Source organism: Pseudogymnoascus destructans, assembly GCF_001641265.1.
Source record: "Pseudogymnoascus destructans isolate 20631-21 unplaced genomic scaffold scaffold_12, whole genome shotgun sequence".
Lineage (NCBI taxonomy): Eukaryota > Fungi > Ascomycota > Leotiomycetes > Thelebolales > Thelebolaceae > Pseudogymnoascus > Pseudogymnoascus destructans.
In genome coordinates, this window is record NW_020167531.1 from 1,065,025 (window position 1) to 1,079,737 (window position 14,713).

Genomic DNA, 14,713 nt, shown 5'->3' on the forward strand with positions numbered 1-14,713 from the left:
ATGAGGAAAATGACCTCAAACATCCCCCAAGACAATGATGGTCAACCGTCACGAATGTCAACGAGACAAACCACCGCTGCAGCTACGACCGCTGCACCCACCGATGACATACCGGATCGAATGGCAAACCTCGAGATCCAGATGCAAGAGATCAAGGAAATGATAGCCAACCTAGTGGCAACCCAGACCAGAATACCGTCCACGCCACAGGTGGACACCGTCGAAGTTGAGGAGCGACGAACTTCCCCTATGCGAAACACCCCCGAGACAGTTCAGTTGCCGCCTCTTCGAAACACTCGTTCTCCATCGATTCCGAGGATGTATTCCGAAGACCCTCCAAATCGCTACAAGAAATCCACCATCTCTGAGAAGATTACGCCGCTCAGCGATGGGATAGAACATACCTTTATGCAATGGAGCGCGTCCATTCGGGACCGCCTCGTAGTCAATGAGGATCACTACCCTACCGACGTCTCGAGAAGAGCGTTGATATGGGGGACTACGACTGGCGTGGCAAAGAAAGACCGCGAAGCCCCTGAGGACCCGCTCGTCTGAGCTCATCTAGGTTCACACCCGCTGAGCCCGGAAGAACCCAACCGCCGAGGCCTACAAGAAGCCCTCTGGTCTCCTTCCAGAGGACTCCTTTTACGCCCACGGCCCCCAAGCCGGACATTACAGGCCGCGTGCGGACCGCCGTGCCGGCTACGTCCGGGAACTGTTTCAAGTGCGGCAAGCCGGGCCATTTCCAAGACAAATGCCCGCTCAACCCCACCATCAAGGAGATTGACCGCGAAGCCCCTGAGGACGAAGAGCAGTGGGAGGAAGCAGTCACCCACCAGTCGGATGCGTCCCTGGAGGAAAACGACGAGGCCTAGGGAAAGGCTCCTTCCTAGGTCTACGCAAATGTGATCTGCAAGGACTGGATTTACGAGAGCTCTTGGGAGGCTCCCAATTTCTCGTTGATACAACCCTGAGTATGAATGGACTCGGGGTGCAAACGAAGTCACTCGCAGACACAGGAGCAAATGGCTACCTCGTCATTAATAAGCTTTTCGCGCAACGGTTGTCGAAAGCGCTTCAGAGCCCCATACGGAAACTGCCCTACTCTGTACCCATACGTGGATTTCAGCGAAATATCCAAAGCTACGTATCGGAGTATATTCGGTTACACTTGACAGTCGAAGGACGCCGAATATATAACTGCCCCTTTGTGCTCCTAGATCTCGGAGCGCAAGATGTGATAATTGGGAAGAAGCTTTTTAGCCGCTTCCGAATCCTACTCGACTCTGCAAAGAGCCTGCTAGTATGGCCAAAGGAGTACCCGCCTACTCCTAGCTGGAGCAAAGAGATCACCTTGCCCTACCACTCGCGTGAACTGTCTATACGTCACCCCGCCCATCAATCGGATGCGAACCGGCGGGACGATGCCATCGACCATGACGACAGACGACGTGAGGGCGGACGCTCGATACCAATGAAAGTGATAACGGCCCATCGTGACGCTATTATGATCACCCCACCGAGCCCGGTGCGAGACGAGGGAACGACCCACCCGCACCCCAAAACCCCAAGGACACGAGCCTCGCCCGTGGAAACCTATAAAGACGGACCCTTAGGGCAAGTGGAGGCGAAACCTCCAAGAAACGGACCATCCGCATATGAGAGAAAGAATCATGGGAGGAGCGGAGTCTTCTCTCTTTCCCGATGCCAGACCCTGGTACGCAGCTTCACGCCGGTCCAAATTTGCGAGATTGGCGCAAACGCTTTCCACTATGAGATGATGCGAAGCGACTCCGAGTTCTTTACGACAAGCATCTATGAGATCGACCAGATCATCCGAGAGAGGGAAGCGGCCGAGGACGAGGAAACGCTCCGCCTCATTTGGGACAAGCTTCCGCATATGCACCGCAACTATTCCGATGTCTTCTCGAAGTCGGAATCTGATCAGCTTCCCCCGCATCGCATATACGATCACAAGATACAACTAGAAGCCCCTTTACCAAATGCCTTTTCGCCACTATACCGACAAAGCACCGAAGAGCTTAAGGCGACTAAGCAATACCTATTAGAGAACCTCGAGAAGGGCTTTATAGTCAATAGCAATAGCCCGTTTGCCTCCCCTATACTGTTCGTGAAGAAGGCAGATGGCAAACTGAGATTTTGTATCAACTACCGGAAGTTGAACGGACTTACCCGTAACGACCCCTACCCTATCCCGCGTATCGACGAACTACTAGGACGGGTGTCGAAAGCAAAAATCTTCACGAAGCTAGACATTAGGCAAGCCTTCCATCGTATACGAATGGACCCCGACTCCGAGGAGTACACGACCTTCCGGACTCGGTATGGATCCTACAAATGCAAAGTGCTGCCGTTTGGCCTAACGAACGGCCCCGCAACCTATCAGAGGTATATGAATGACGTTCTTATGCAATACTTGGACGACTTCTGTACTGCCTACCTAGACGACATCCTAATCTACTCCGAGGACCCCGCGGAACACATGGACCACGTACATAAGGTCCTCCAACGGCTTCGAGAAGCAGGACTACAAACCGACATTAAGAAATGCGAGTTCAACGTAACCCGGACAAAGTATTTAGGCTATATCCTGACTACTACCGGTGTCGAAGCGGATCCCGAGAAGATCGAACCCCTCCGGAATTGGATCCGCAACAACTGTCACAGGCGTGAAGTCTTACCTTGGATTCTGCGGCTTCTACCGCCAATTTATCAGAAATTTCGGGAAAATAGCCAAGCCTCTCACCACTATCACCAGCCCCTCAGAACCGTTCCTGTGGACTGACGAATGTGAGAACGCTTTTGAAGAAATGCGCCGACAGCTTTTAGCCGTGCAGGCGCTCCACCACTTCAACCCCGAATTGCCTACGAAGCTGGAAACAGACTCTTCTGATGGAGTCGTAGCCGGTGTCCTTTCTCAGGAACACCCCGACAAGCGATGGTATCCTGTAAGCTTCTACAGTCACGTCCTATCTGGGCATGAGATCAATTGGGAGATCCATGACAAGGAACTGTTCGCCATCGTCAAAGCGTTCACAAAATGGAGGCCAGAATTAGCATCGGTACGCCACCGAATCGACGTCTATACAGATCACCGATCGCTGGAATACTTCATGTCGACGAAGGTTCTCACGGCGAAGCAGGTTCGGTGGATGGAGCTACTCTCCGACTTCAATTTCTCTATTGCGTATACTGCTGGCAAGAACAATCAGAAGGCAGATATACTGAGCCGAAGAGAGCAAGACCTGATTACGCAACAGAAGGTCAAACTCGACAGCCGTGCGAGGGTGCTGTTAGGCCCAGCCCGACTACACTCCCGAATCAGTGCCGAATTAGCACAAACGTACGTGGCCTCGATCAATGCGATGGACGCCCCGAACACCCAGGTCCCCTTTGACCTGATAGAAGCGCTCTGCGCGGATAATAGGAGGTCGTTTACCGACACTCGCGTGAAAGACCCCCTACCTAACGGGTTTATAATGAAGGACCAACTCTTGCTATACAAAGGTCGACTGTGCGTAAACCGGCACACCGAGTTATGTACGAAACTCATACGGGAAGCACACGATCAAGTATCAGTAGCCCACCCTAGTGGCAGGAAAACTTATCAGTTACTCGCCCCGAAGTATCATTGGGTCGGAATGGAAGCGGATTGCCTCCGATATGTGCGCAACTGCGTGATGTGCCGACTTTCTCACACTAGCGTGACGAAGCAGCAAGGCTTCTTACACCCCCTACCGGTACCCGAATACCCCATGCAACACCTAACGATGGACTTTAAGGAATTCCCAAAGGATAAACACGGATTCGACAGCATCCTTGTGTTCATGGACCGACTCGGTAAGGGTTCGTGTCCATACCGTGTCATAAGACCACCGATGCCCGCCAAATGGCGCAGCTATTCATCGAATGGATATATCGATTCGGACACACCCCAGAGTCGATCATTAGTGATCGCGGACCCCAATTCATATCAGCTTTCTGGCGAGAGTTCTGCCGAATCATAGGGGTCAAGATTAAGCTGTCGACAGCCTATCACAAGCAGACCGACGGGCAGACGGAAATCATGAATAGGTATATCGATCAGAGACTGAGGCCCTTCGTATCACATTACCAGGATAACTGGAGCGAGCTCATTCCCATCATGGATCGGGTGCAAATGACCCTTCCCCATGCCTCGATCGGAATGACCCCCTACCGACTCAAGTACGGAACTGATCCGCGCACCAGTTGGGACTGGGAAACCCCGAAAGCCACGACCCCTAGGGAAGTCATGAACCAGAAGGAAGCCAAAGCAGTAGCAAACCGCATGCACTCCGCATGGATTTACGCAAAGGAGAACATGGCCAAAGCACAAGAGGATATGTCTAAATACGCGAATCGACGCCGACGAGCCATTGACTGGGACGTAGGAGACAAGGTTTACCTATCGACCAAGAATCTGAAAAATCACCGCCCTAGCCGTAAGCTGGGGCAACAATGGGTCGGACCCTATACGGTACTGGAACAAATCGGACACGCCTTCCGACTAGACCTACCGAAGGGTTCCCAAATACACGATGTCTTCTCTCCAGACGTACTCATCAAGGCTCCGAATAACCCGCTGCCCGGTCAAGCAGCGCCTGAGCCAAGCAGCGAAGTCGTAGACGGCCTAGAGGAGTGGGAGGTCGAAAAGATCCTCGCCGTAAGGATCCGGCGAAAACAACTTCAATACCAGGTATCCTGGGTCGGATACGATCCGGACCCGGAATGGTACCCCGCCTCAAACTTTAAGAACTCCCCCTACAAAATCCGGGAGTTCCACGCGGAGTACCCAAACCTGCCAGGACCGCCGCAGGACCTACCCGGCTGGATCACGGAATGGGAGACAGGCAAACCAAGCTACGATCACGAGAGGCACGGCAAAGCAGAGGAAAACAGCGTCGTTGCTACCTACGACACTAAACTAAACACCCTCTAAGCCAGGGCACCCTCAGAGCCATAGCCCTTGCGGAAGCCACCCTTCCCAAACGTCTCACCGGCGTCGCAACAAGCGGCTACCACCATGAGAGACGAAGGGTCGAAGTGACCCCACGCGAAAGACCACGCCCGAGTTCCCTCCGACACAGGGCCTATCACCCAAGGTCGACGGTCACCCCCTCCTCCTCCACCTCCGCCCCCCTCTTCCTCTTCTTCCCCCCACCACCGCCCACCTTCGCCGCCACGGCGAGGACGTCGGGGATCCTCTCCACCAACTCCCCCACCGCATCCACCGCAGAAGCCACCCCATCAAGGGCAGCGATCTCCTTCTCCTGGTTCACCAGGATCAGGGCCGATTTCTGGCCCACGACGGCCACGGCCTGGCGGACCCGCTACGGTCGTCAGCGCGAGAACCAAAAACACACAAGGGAAACGGAAAACTTACCTCCAGACCGTCCTCGACGGCGGCGCGGAGGGCGCAACTCTCCATATAGGCCGAAAGCTCGGCCGGGGAGCGGAACTTCGGCATATTGGCGGTGGCCAATGTGACCACACGCCCAATCTCCGCCGCAGCGGCCTTGATGGCAGCGGGGACGGGAGGGGTTGCTGCCTCGGTAGCCAGGAGCTTCTGGTACTCCGGGCCAGCAAACCAGGAGATCTATCTCCAGAGGTCAGCGACGGGCAGACAGACAAACCACAAAACCGAAAACCAAACGAGAACCCACCGGAACACACGTTGCGTGTTGGGCCACGCAGCGCTCACACTTGGAGCTTTCCAAGCTCCACACACACGAGACGGCGGGATCTCCGTCCTTCTTGCGCCCTTTGGCGCGCACGCAGTGCATACACTGCTGGCGGAAAGCCACAGTGAGGGCGCCGGGAGGAGGGGGAACCGGCATCTTCAAATTGGAAATCTGCGATTTCCCGTCAGCCCAACCCAAGTTATCACCACCGCGCCAGCGCGGTTCCGTCACCTACCAAATCGTTCGTTGTGTTTTTGTATCTAAAAACAACCTGTTAGCATCCAGCTGTACCATCGGAAGGGCCACTTACCAGTCTCGGGAGGGGGGCTCAGCGTCGTTGTTGTGAAGAAAACAACAAGTTCTGGGCGAAGCTCGAATTCATATTCTGGCTTATAACAAAGCCATCCGAATCGGGTTAGCGCGAAATTTCCCCCTCGACACATACCGCGCGGACCCTATTCGATACCAATACGGACCCTCGCAACACTAATCGCCGCGCACACAACAAAGACGCGACTTTGCGCAAACGGATTCAGACCACTTCCAGTGCCTATACGGCCGCCCACCATCAGCCTTCTGGACAAACAAAGGGCATTCTAGTCTTGGCGCCCGCACCTCACCCACCAACCCAAACAAGGGCTCGTCGCGGCAGCTACTCGGCTTGCGTGCTTTGAGGACAAAGCACCTTCTCAAGGCGGGGGGTAGTGTAAGGATGCCTCCTTACTCGGGGTAGTTACGGCCGTCACGTGGCGCCATCGAGACTCGGGGCCGTTACGGGTCAGTCGCGACTGACAGCCTTAGGCACATAACGTAAGGAAGCCTTAGGCAAACAGGGAGCTAGCTGAGTCGGAGCGGTTTCGGGTATTTTAAGGGAACAGCCATACAGGGTGACACCTTCATCTTTTTTGTATCCTTCGTAGTAGACCTATAGGATAGAATACAGCATCACCTCCGACTCGCACTCCCATATGCACCTACGGAGAGCCGTATTCCCTGTGTCCTTACACAAATATAACATCATCGTTTTCGCCTTTCCCTCACACCTTACACACGTTTTACAGCCATTAGATGTGGGAATATTCCAGCCATATAAGCACTGGCACCGAGAGGCTGTGCTCTATGCCATACAGAATATGGACGTTACATACGACCTACCCTCATTTATGAGAGATCTCACCAAAATCCGGGAACAGACTTTTAAGGAGTCTACAATACTCTCAGCTTTCCGGAAAGCTGGAATCTGGCCAATAAGCTGTAATACAGCCCTCACGAAGCTACGTACATACTCGCAGCCTACTACCCAGCCTACAGAAGAGCCTACGCCTACCTTACCAATACGGCCTATTACCCCTAAACCCTCCACTTTTCAGGGGGTTGAAGAGTTGTTAAAGGCGGCTATATCTTCTGGATCAAGTGATAGTGAGTGCCAGTCGTCGAAACCTTTGGTGAGCACGAAGTTGCCCTTTCCTTCATACCGGTTATGGAGGAGCTTCCAAGCTTCGGCGGCGCTGACAGTCAGTCGAATCGTTTCGACTGTTTCTGATCCGCATGTGGCTTCGATTATCGAGTAAGCGTGGGCGTTACCGGTAAACCAGATGATATAGGCTGATTCCTTCTTTCCGATACCCAACTTCTCATATTCGTCAGCCGGCTCCGGCTTCACCCCTTTGCCGAGGCCAAGAGCGTATTCCAGTACACTTGCCTGGGCTAGTGTCTGTTCAATTCGTCTCTTCCATGAGAGGTAATTGGCACTGCCCTTCAGCTTCTCTTGACTCTTCAACGTGGCGATGAGTCTTTCCGTCGTCATTCTGGCCAGTGATGCTGCTGGTGGTGACGGGTATAGGCCTTTTCGAGAGACTGATTGGACGTTCTAGACACTCGATGTTTGATATCCTATTCTTGGTTATAAGAACGCTCTGCGTCCGGGCTCATAACCTGTTGAATCTGCACTTGGTAGGTTCGGTAGAATAGTAAATGATAATTCCGGTATCACGAGTAGGGCCCAATTGATCAGTAGTAAAATGCATATTCATTTAATCTAGCTACTCTAGCTACTCTATATACTGTAGAACTCTCCTCTGAGTCGCGGGTAAGCAAGTCCGTAGGCTTGACCGGAGTTTGCCCCCGAGTCTATTTCTCATGGTGCGGAGTGAGAACTCCGCCGCCTGATGCTTCGGGCATGGAGTGAGAATTCCACAATTCCCCTACTCTCACCCGGGATACCTAAACAGACTCCCCCCCCCCCCTGCCCGGGCGCGAGCAACGTCTCCCAGTGTAGGTAAGCTTCCCCCCGTTTATAGGGGCTACAGCACTGGAAAGACCGGGTTCCGGAGGCCTTTAGTAGCCCCTCACGTACGAGCTATACGAACTGGCTTACTGGGGCTGAAGAGGTTATGGCGGTAGGCCGGCTCCAAGAACTTGACCTACGGGTGGCTCGGCGGCAGGTGGAGGAGTCGAAGAAGCGGGCGAGCCGAAGCCGGGCCCGGCTTCAGAACGGAGGTGAGCTCGTAGCTGCCGAAGCCCACGAGCTTCGGGCCCGGAAAGCCGAGCTTCTAGCCCAGAAGCTCGCAGCCAAAGAAGCCCGGGAGGCTCGCCAGGCTAGAAACCAGGCCCAGAAGCAGCTCCACCAGGCTGGAATTAAGGCCCGGAAAGAAGAGCGTTTCCGGAAGAAGAGCCTGGCTACTCTTCAGGGATTAGGCCTCCCAATTCCTCCGGAATTAGAGGTCCCAATTCCTGATCCAGAAACCCTCGAAAGTGAGGGCGAATATGAGAATGGGAGTGGGAATGGGAGCGGGAATGGGAGTGATCATGGGAATGAGGAAATGATAATTTTTTAAAATGGTGAAATTTTGTACCTTTACATACAATTTACTATAGGGAGGTACTTAGGACTACAATTTTTCTCGTGCGCGCACTTCGCTTCCCCTCCATTTCTCGTGCGCGCGGATCGCTTCCTCCAACCTTGAGCGAAGCGAAAAGTTGGTTACGACGATTATGCGTTATGCGCGTTGCACTTTACGCGTGGGAGCTTGGACAATTACAAAATCGGGTCTCCCAACCGAACAAAGCGCCAACGTATGCGGGCGAACAGACACGATACGCCACTCCGACACAGAACTATCTATATTCAATGGCCCAACATCATGGAGCCTTCCTTCAAGAGACAGAGGATATCGGCGACGCAAGGACAGCAGCGACACAGCCCGGGTTATGATGGCCACAGCAGATCCTACGACCCCCCCACCTTCCGACAACCTCCCAATCCGATCAACAGCGCGATTTACAACCGCAATAATGACTCCACCAAGTTCTACGGGCCAGTTAACGCGCGAGAAGGCCCTGCCAACCCCGAAGATGCTGAGTTTGACGACGACGAAGAGTCCGGAGAGGAATTCTACGGAGAGGATGCTCCAGAAGCCGACCTACAAGCGACGAGGCAGGAGCTCGACAACAATCTGAAGTCGACATTCGAGGCTATCTTTGAGAAGTACGGTAAGGATTTTACTGGAGTCGGAGACGAAATCGATTTGCGAACGGGCGGGATCATAGTCGATAACGGGCATGTCGCGGAAATGCATGCCGAGACTGATGCTGGGGAAGCTAGGGGCAGGGGAATGCTGAGAGCATTCACTGAGGAGCCTAAACACGCACGGCTCCCGCAGGAGGATGTGGAGGGGTCCGACGCTACGGATGATGCGCATGAAGATACGGACACGGACTATCATGCCCGCGGAAGACAAATGCTGCGAGCTTTCACCCAAGAACCCGAGTTTGGACGAGATGAGGACGAGAACGAGTATGATGGGGATACGAGCAAGCTAAATCCCATTGATGAAGACGAGAGCGACGACGATGATATACTCTATCAAAGCAGTGGTGTTATCCCTGCAAAATCTATGGCGCCGCCTCCCAGGCCACCCATTTACAAACAATATCAACAGAAACCACAGTCTAGGTTTCACGCGCCGAAATCCGTTCCAAGACAACGACTATGGAGCACTGGAGCTGTCGACACATCGGAACCAGACATCCTCGGGCAGTTCGGCCAGGAGCTTGGCCCGCGAATCGTCGAATACGTATCGAGGCAAAAATCAGTCGATGAAGGAAGCATCGATCCGAAATGGCGTACCCCAGCCCTGCCAGCAGCAACGGCAGGAAAAAGGCCAATTCTCAAGTCCATGATTCTCCAACCTGATATCGAACGCTCACGCTCGCCAAATGGAGACTCGTTGTGGGCTCCCCAGAAGAAGCGACGGCGCAGATGGCGCAAGGCTCAGATGATGGATAAAGGACCCTCTGGGGAAAGCGAGACGGTTCTGCGAGATCGAACGGTTATTCCGAGGGAGAAGATTACGAGATCGAGTGTGTCTGCGCAAGCAGCTCTCCCGCCCAAGAGTGGCCAGGTTGATGCGCCACAGAACCCACCACTGCAGGATTTGGCGTCTGATAGTGCAGGCCAGAATGCCGATGATGACCCTTTCGGCGACAATGAGCCAGGTAATGATGGTAGCCCCGGAGATTCTGCAGCCGGAATTTCTTACAGTCCCAAGCTAGCAAGACGCAAGAACCAAAGGCCCGGAAAAAGTATAATGTGTGTCCCGAGGAACAAATACACGGACGCAGAAGACAAACAGATACTGGAATGGTGCAAGTATGTCTACCACGAGACAGAGTTTGGTTTCTGGGGCGAACCACATTGGGAGTTGCTGAGCCAAAAGGTAGGTTTCGTTCCTGAATTTGAGGTCAAATATCTAATCGTGTTTTCAGAACCCCAGGCATAGTGGCACGGCTTACAGGCAGCGTTATCGCAAGTTCTATGACCGAAATGGGGGCCAGCATCTATTTCTTGAACTAGGGATGGCTAGCCAAGACGCCCCTAAAGATTCGAGCGTGGAACCAGGCCCTCCAACAGACAGTGACGCAACCGTGCGCTCGCCCAGATTGAATCAAACTACTGAAGGTCCGCCTTTTGTTGAGCATACCTTTGCTAAAACTATGGCGGCGTTCCAGAAAGTATCCGATCCTCCGGAGATACAGCCTATACCTCCGGCGGAGGGGAGTCCTGTCGAGGGTACACCGAAAGAAGCCGCTGGAAAGCCCCCTCGTGGTGCAACAGCACGCTTTGAGCCATTCAAAGAACTTCTCCATAAGCTCTACATAGTAGAGGGACGCTCCCTAACCAAAGTGATGAGGATTATGGAACTCCAACATGAGTTCACAGAGAAGTAAGTAGCATCCAGCTCATGGAACCCCTCGAAGGCCCCACGCTAACCTTGCTTAGCCATTCGCAATATAGGAAACACTTCAGGGAGTGGGGTTTCAAAAAGACTGGGCATTGGTGGGAGCAACCAGAGTATGCGGGGATGACGTACTTCGAAGCATTTAACAAGTTTCGAAGAAAAGAGCGAAAGAAAAACAACCAATTGAGGAAGATGGCAATGAAAGGGGTTATATTACCAACGCCAGATCCCGACGAGATGGATCAGGTCGAGCCGCAGAACATAGAGCGGAGAGCGAGGCGAATGAAGCGTCTAGAGAAGACGGGTCAACTGCCAGCGCTTGATCACGATGAGACTGAACAAAGCCTGGCTGAGATAGGCGACGACCAAGGCAATGATGACAGTGGTCCTCTTTTTGAGCGAGGAGATGACGACCAAAGTTATAATGATCCCGGTCCCATTTTTGAGCGAGGAGATTCCTATGACTTCTCGAAACTTCTCCAGGGGGCATCGGATTATATCTCGCCAAACTCAGCAACAGCGATGGAGGGGGAAGACCAAATGGTTGAGCTTCCCAAGAATAGAAGCGAACACAACCACAGCCCGGAAATCATCTACGCCGGTCGAAGCCTCCGCTCGAGGGTAATCCCAAATTCTCAGTCCTCTCAGGATCTGATGTCACCAAGTACGAGCCAGGCGAAGCAGGATAAGGTTACAGCGCCAATGGAGGCGTTGAGCAGGGATGCTCTTGATCCCTCCTATATGTTCTCTGACGAAGAGGACGAAGCTGCGCCGGTAGCGCCACAGACTGGCACGTCGGATCCCCAAACCTCTTCTGCGACAACCGAGTCCCCCAAACCTCAACCTCTGAGTGACTCGGCACCTTTGATAACACCACCAGCACAAGAGCCGGATGTCCCATCTCAAGACACCCCCGCAAAGACGTCACCTGCCAAACAGCGCGATGCTGTCACGACTTCTGTGGAAATTAAGGACGAGCCAGAGACTGTTGGTGGCGGGTTAGGTGATATCTACTCTCTCCCACGCAGCCCACCACGCCTTCCCACAGCGCCACACCCAGCTACATCCGGCAGCGGCCTTCGCGTCATAATCACACAACCCGACAGCTCCTCACCTCTGACTTCTCCAGCTCGCACCCACACCCCACCAAACACCCTCCCTACCTCCTCCGCCTCCAAAGCTACTCCGAAACGCAGAACAGTGCGTGAATCAACGCTGCGACGCAGTCAGGCGTCTCTACTAAGATTATCAGCTACACCGACGCCTCGACGGAATCCGCTGGAGAGATCGACGAGTAGACCCCGCTTTGTGTCTCGGTCGGGGAAGGGATCGGTGCGCTCGCGCGCGTCTATGACGCCGCTTTCAATGCTGGCTGTGCGGTCGCCTTTGCGACATGACGACGAGGAGAACGAAGATGAAGATGGGGGTCAGGATGTTATCCAACCTCTGTCCCGGCGCAGTAGGGCCGTTGGGGGTGGGATGTCATATCTTTCGACTCCAAAGGGTGATGGCGCGGGTGCGTCCGTAACGGGGACACCGTCCCGGCGAGGTGGAATAAAACATGGTAATGAAATGAAAAGTGAGGATGGGAAGATGATCCAGACGCCCGGTGGTGCGTGGAGGAGGTGCGGAGAGAGCGGGTATAAATGTGGGAGGGGGTTTTGCTTTCGGTGCTCTGTTGGTGGGGAGGGGGAGGTTGGTATGTGAGCAGCAGGTTCTGGCTAGGAGCAGGTGGGAATTTTGTCGTAGTACCCCCCTGCCGCATAGGATAGGGAGGTTGCTAGCTTATGTCCACAATCACGCTCTAGAGCGGTTGTCTTCAGGGTTTTACTCAAAAAAATAGTAAAAATAATTATTCTAACGCTCCAAATTCAGATTTTGGGCGGCATGAGATCATCAGAGGATTGTAAATGGCCATTCAAATAATTAACAATAATTGATACGCTACATATCAACATAAAACTACAATGGGTAATTATGTCCCCCAAGCTCATGAACAGGACGGTGATGACCCCCTGTCATCCCATGCGGCGGATCCGGGTTCGCGGACATCTCATTCTCGGCCTTGTATATATACTGCATCTGTTCTTGGCTTTGTACCTGGCCTTGTCCCTGGCCATAATCCGGACCTTGGTATGTATTATTAACCGGCCCATATGCAACGCCAGCGCCGCCGACGTCAGTGGGCTTCATCAGTTTCTTGCGCAGGCGTCGCTCGTTTACGAAAAGCCCTAAAAACGCCAGGGCGAGGACGCCGAGTGGGACTCCCACGCCGGCTCCCACTGCTTTGACGGAGTTGGCGTAGTGGATTTTCTCGGCTTTCGTGGCACCCGAGCACTGGGTCTTATCTGAGATGGTCTTGTCTGAGCAGACCACGTCGGTGGGGGTCGTCGCTCCTGGGTTGGATGATGTAGGGTTCGTTGATCCTGTGTCAGTTGCCGAGGGGGTCGAGGTTGGCAAGGATGACGTAGGCGACGTGGTCTGCGAAGATGACTCCGTAGTTGTCGAGGATTTGGGTAAGATTTTCACGGCCACACCGGGGCTGGCTTTGAAGTCTGCGCTACACGTTTTCAGCGTAGGGCTGCCGCACCAGAACATTTTGGGGTTGTCGGCTCCAACCCCATCGTTGCACGGGTAGATGTTGGCCCAGTAGGGCAGGACTATCGAGGCGCGCCGGTCAGCGTTGTTCCAGGGAAGTTCGCAAGATGCGCCTGCTTACATTCTTTGCAAAATGTCAGGCAGTCCGGTGTGTCCCAGCTGTCGACGCAGGCGCCGCGGTACATCAATCCAGGCGCGCCATAGCACAATCCAGATGCGAGGCAGGCTTCACCGGAGTGGCAACATGTGCCTGATGTTGCTCCTGATATGCATGGGACATAACCTGTCGCCGTTGTGCCATCCTTCCAGACACATGTCTGTGAATGGCCAATGGGGGGTAGGTGAGGATCACCGAGAGCAGGAGCGCTCTATTGCACAGCATATTGACTGATTGCTCTTTGGCGACGGCCACAGTCGTCCATGAAGAACATAGTTATCAACCTCGAAGGGTCCCGTGTAGTAGAAATAGGGGAGCACAGCGAAACCGCCCAGCCTTTCGGCTTGGGGAGGTACCGGGGGATTGAAATTGTTCCCTTAGCTGGAGGATCTCCTTGGGAGGATCTGGATTTTGCTGTTAGCTCTGCATTTCTATTGGCTCATTTGTGGGATTTGGACGTGACAGTGACACATAGTGTCCTTCCGGCTGTGCTGTCAAAAATACTGTAGAGGACAACCCTGTTAGCGTTGGGCCGGTTCGCTGTCGTAAAGAAGCGCGTGTACTAGAAAAGCTTCGGCGCTTAAACACGCGGCAGGTACCATGACATACAGTAACGCGTCAACTTGACTACAGACAGCATGCCATAACCAACACAAGCCTAATACTCTAATCCTAAGGATAAAATTGCTCTTGCTATTCAAGCATTTAAAAAATATTCATCGCTGTTGCTCGTATGACAAACTCTGGTATCGTATGACTGATATGGCTATCCATAAGAAGGACTTTTAATGGTTTATTAGGCCTAGCACCAGAATGTTTAATGGAATGCTCTAAATAAAGCATGCTAGTTCGCCATTTGTATATCCAGAATCAGAGAGCAATATGCATAGTTGAGAGTGGGAAACGTACATATTTTGGGTGTAAATCTCTTGGTGCGAACACCAACGACTAGGTGTCTGTAATTGGGTGGGGAAGGATAAGGCTCCGGCAGTGAC

At 53.3% G+C, this 14,713-nt stretch overlaps 4 protein-coding genes across 4 annotated transcripts; 2 read left to right on the forward strand and 2 right to left on the reverse strand.

Moving 5' to 3' along the window:
- On the forward strand, nucleotides 1-875 carry VC83_06597 (uncharacterized protein; the record flags this gene model as incomplete). The annotated part of the gene is made up of 2 exons (XM_024470192.1): nucleotides 1-549; nucleotides 636-875. The coding sequence occupies 2 exons, from the start codon at nucleotides 1-3 to the stop codon at nucleotides 873-875; spliced, it is 789 nt and encodes a 262-aa protein (XP_024323643.1).
- A 6,048-nt stretch (nucleotides 876-6,923) lies between these two features.
- Nucleotides 6,924-7,739, reverse strand: VC83_06598 (uncharacterized protein). Its single transcript, XM_024470193.1, has 2 exons — nucleotides 7,420-7,739; nucleotides 6,924-7,353 (listed from the first exon to the last, which is right to left on the reverse strand). Exons 1-2 carry the CDS (start codon nucleotides 7,528-7,530, stop codon nucleotides 7,090-7,092), a joined length of 375 nt encoding a protein of 124 aa, XP_024323646.1. The 5' UTR covers nucleotides 7,531-7,739; the 3' UTR covers nucleotides 6,924-7,089.
- A 52-nt stretch (nucleotides 7,740-7,791) lies between these two features.
- On the forward strand, nucleotides 7,792-12,909 carry VC83_06599 (uncharacterized protein). Its single transcript, XM_024470194.1, has 3 exons — nucleotides 7,792-10,441; nucleotides 10,491-10,948; nucleotides 11,005-12,909. The coding sequence occupies exons 1-3, from the start codon at nucleotides 8,801-8,803 to the stop codon at nucleotides 12,668-12,670; spliced, it is 3,765 nt and encodes a 1,254-aa protein (XP_024323645.1). The 5' UTR covers nucleotides 7,792-8,800; the 3' UTR covers nucleotides 12,671-12,909.
- VC83_06600 (uncharacterized protein) lies at nucleotides 12,910-14,228 on the reverse strand. Its single transcript, XM_024470195.1, has 2 exons — nucleotides 13,683-14,228; nucleotides 12,910-13,623 (listed from the first exon to the last, which is right to left on the reverse strand). Exons 1-2 carry the CDS (start codon nucleotides 13,744-13,746, stop codon nucleotides 12,926-12,928), a joined length of 762 nt encoding a protein of 253 aa, XP_024323523.1. The 5' UTR covers nucleotides 13,747-14,228; the 3' UTR covers nucleotides 12,910-12,925.
- Nucleotides 14,229-14,713: the final 485 nt, after the last annotated feature.

Excerpts from the sequence above, each read along its gene's own strand:
- VC83_06600 (XM_024470195.1), bottom strand. The coding sequence starts at position 13,746 with ATGTACCGCGGCGCCTGCGTCGACAGCTGGGACACACCGGACTGCCTG. Across the intron at positions 13,624-13,682 it reads CCTGACATTTTGCAAAGAAT|TCCTGCCCTACTGGGCCAAC; the intron begins GTAAGCAGGCGC and ends GCGCCTCGATAG.
- VC83_06598 (XM_024470193.1), bottom strand. The coding sequence starts at position 7,530 with ATGACGACGGAAAGACTCATCGCCACGTTGAAGAGTCAAGAGAAGCTG. Across the intron at positions 7,354-7,419 it reads AGACACTAGCCCAGGCAAGT|TTGGGTATCGGAAAGAAGGA; the intron begins GTACTGGAATAC and ends GAATATGAGAAG.
- VC83_06599 (XM_024470194.1), top strand. The coding sequence starts at position 8,801 with ATGCGGGCGAACAGACACGATACGCCACTCCGACACAGAACTATCTAT. Across the intron at positions 10,442-10,490 it reads GGGAGTTGCTGAGCCAAAAG|AACCCCAGGCATAGTGGCAC; the intron begins GTAGGTTTCGTT and ends TCGTGTTTTCAG. Across the intron at positions 10,949-11,004 it reads CAACATGAGTTCACAGAGAA|CCATTCGCAATATAGGAAAC; the intron begins GTAAGTAGCATC and ends AACCTTGCTTAG.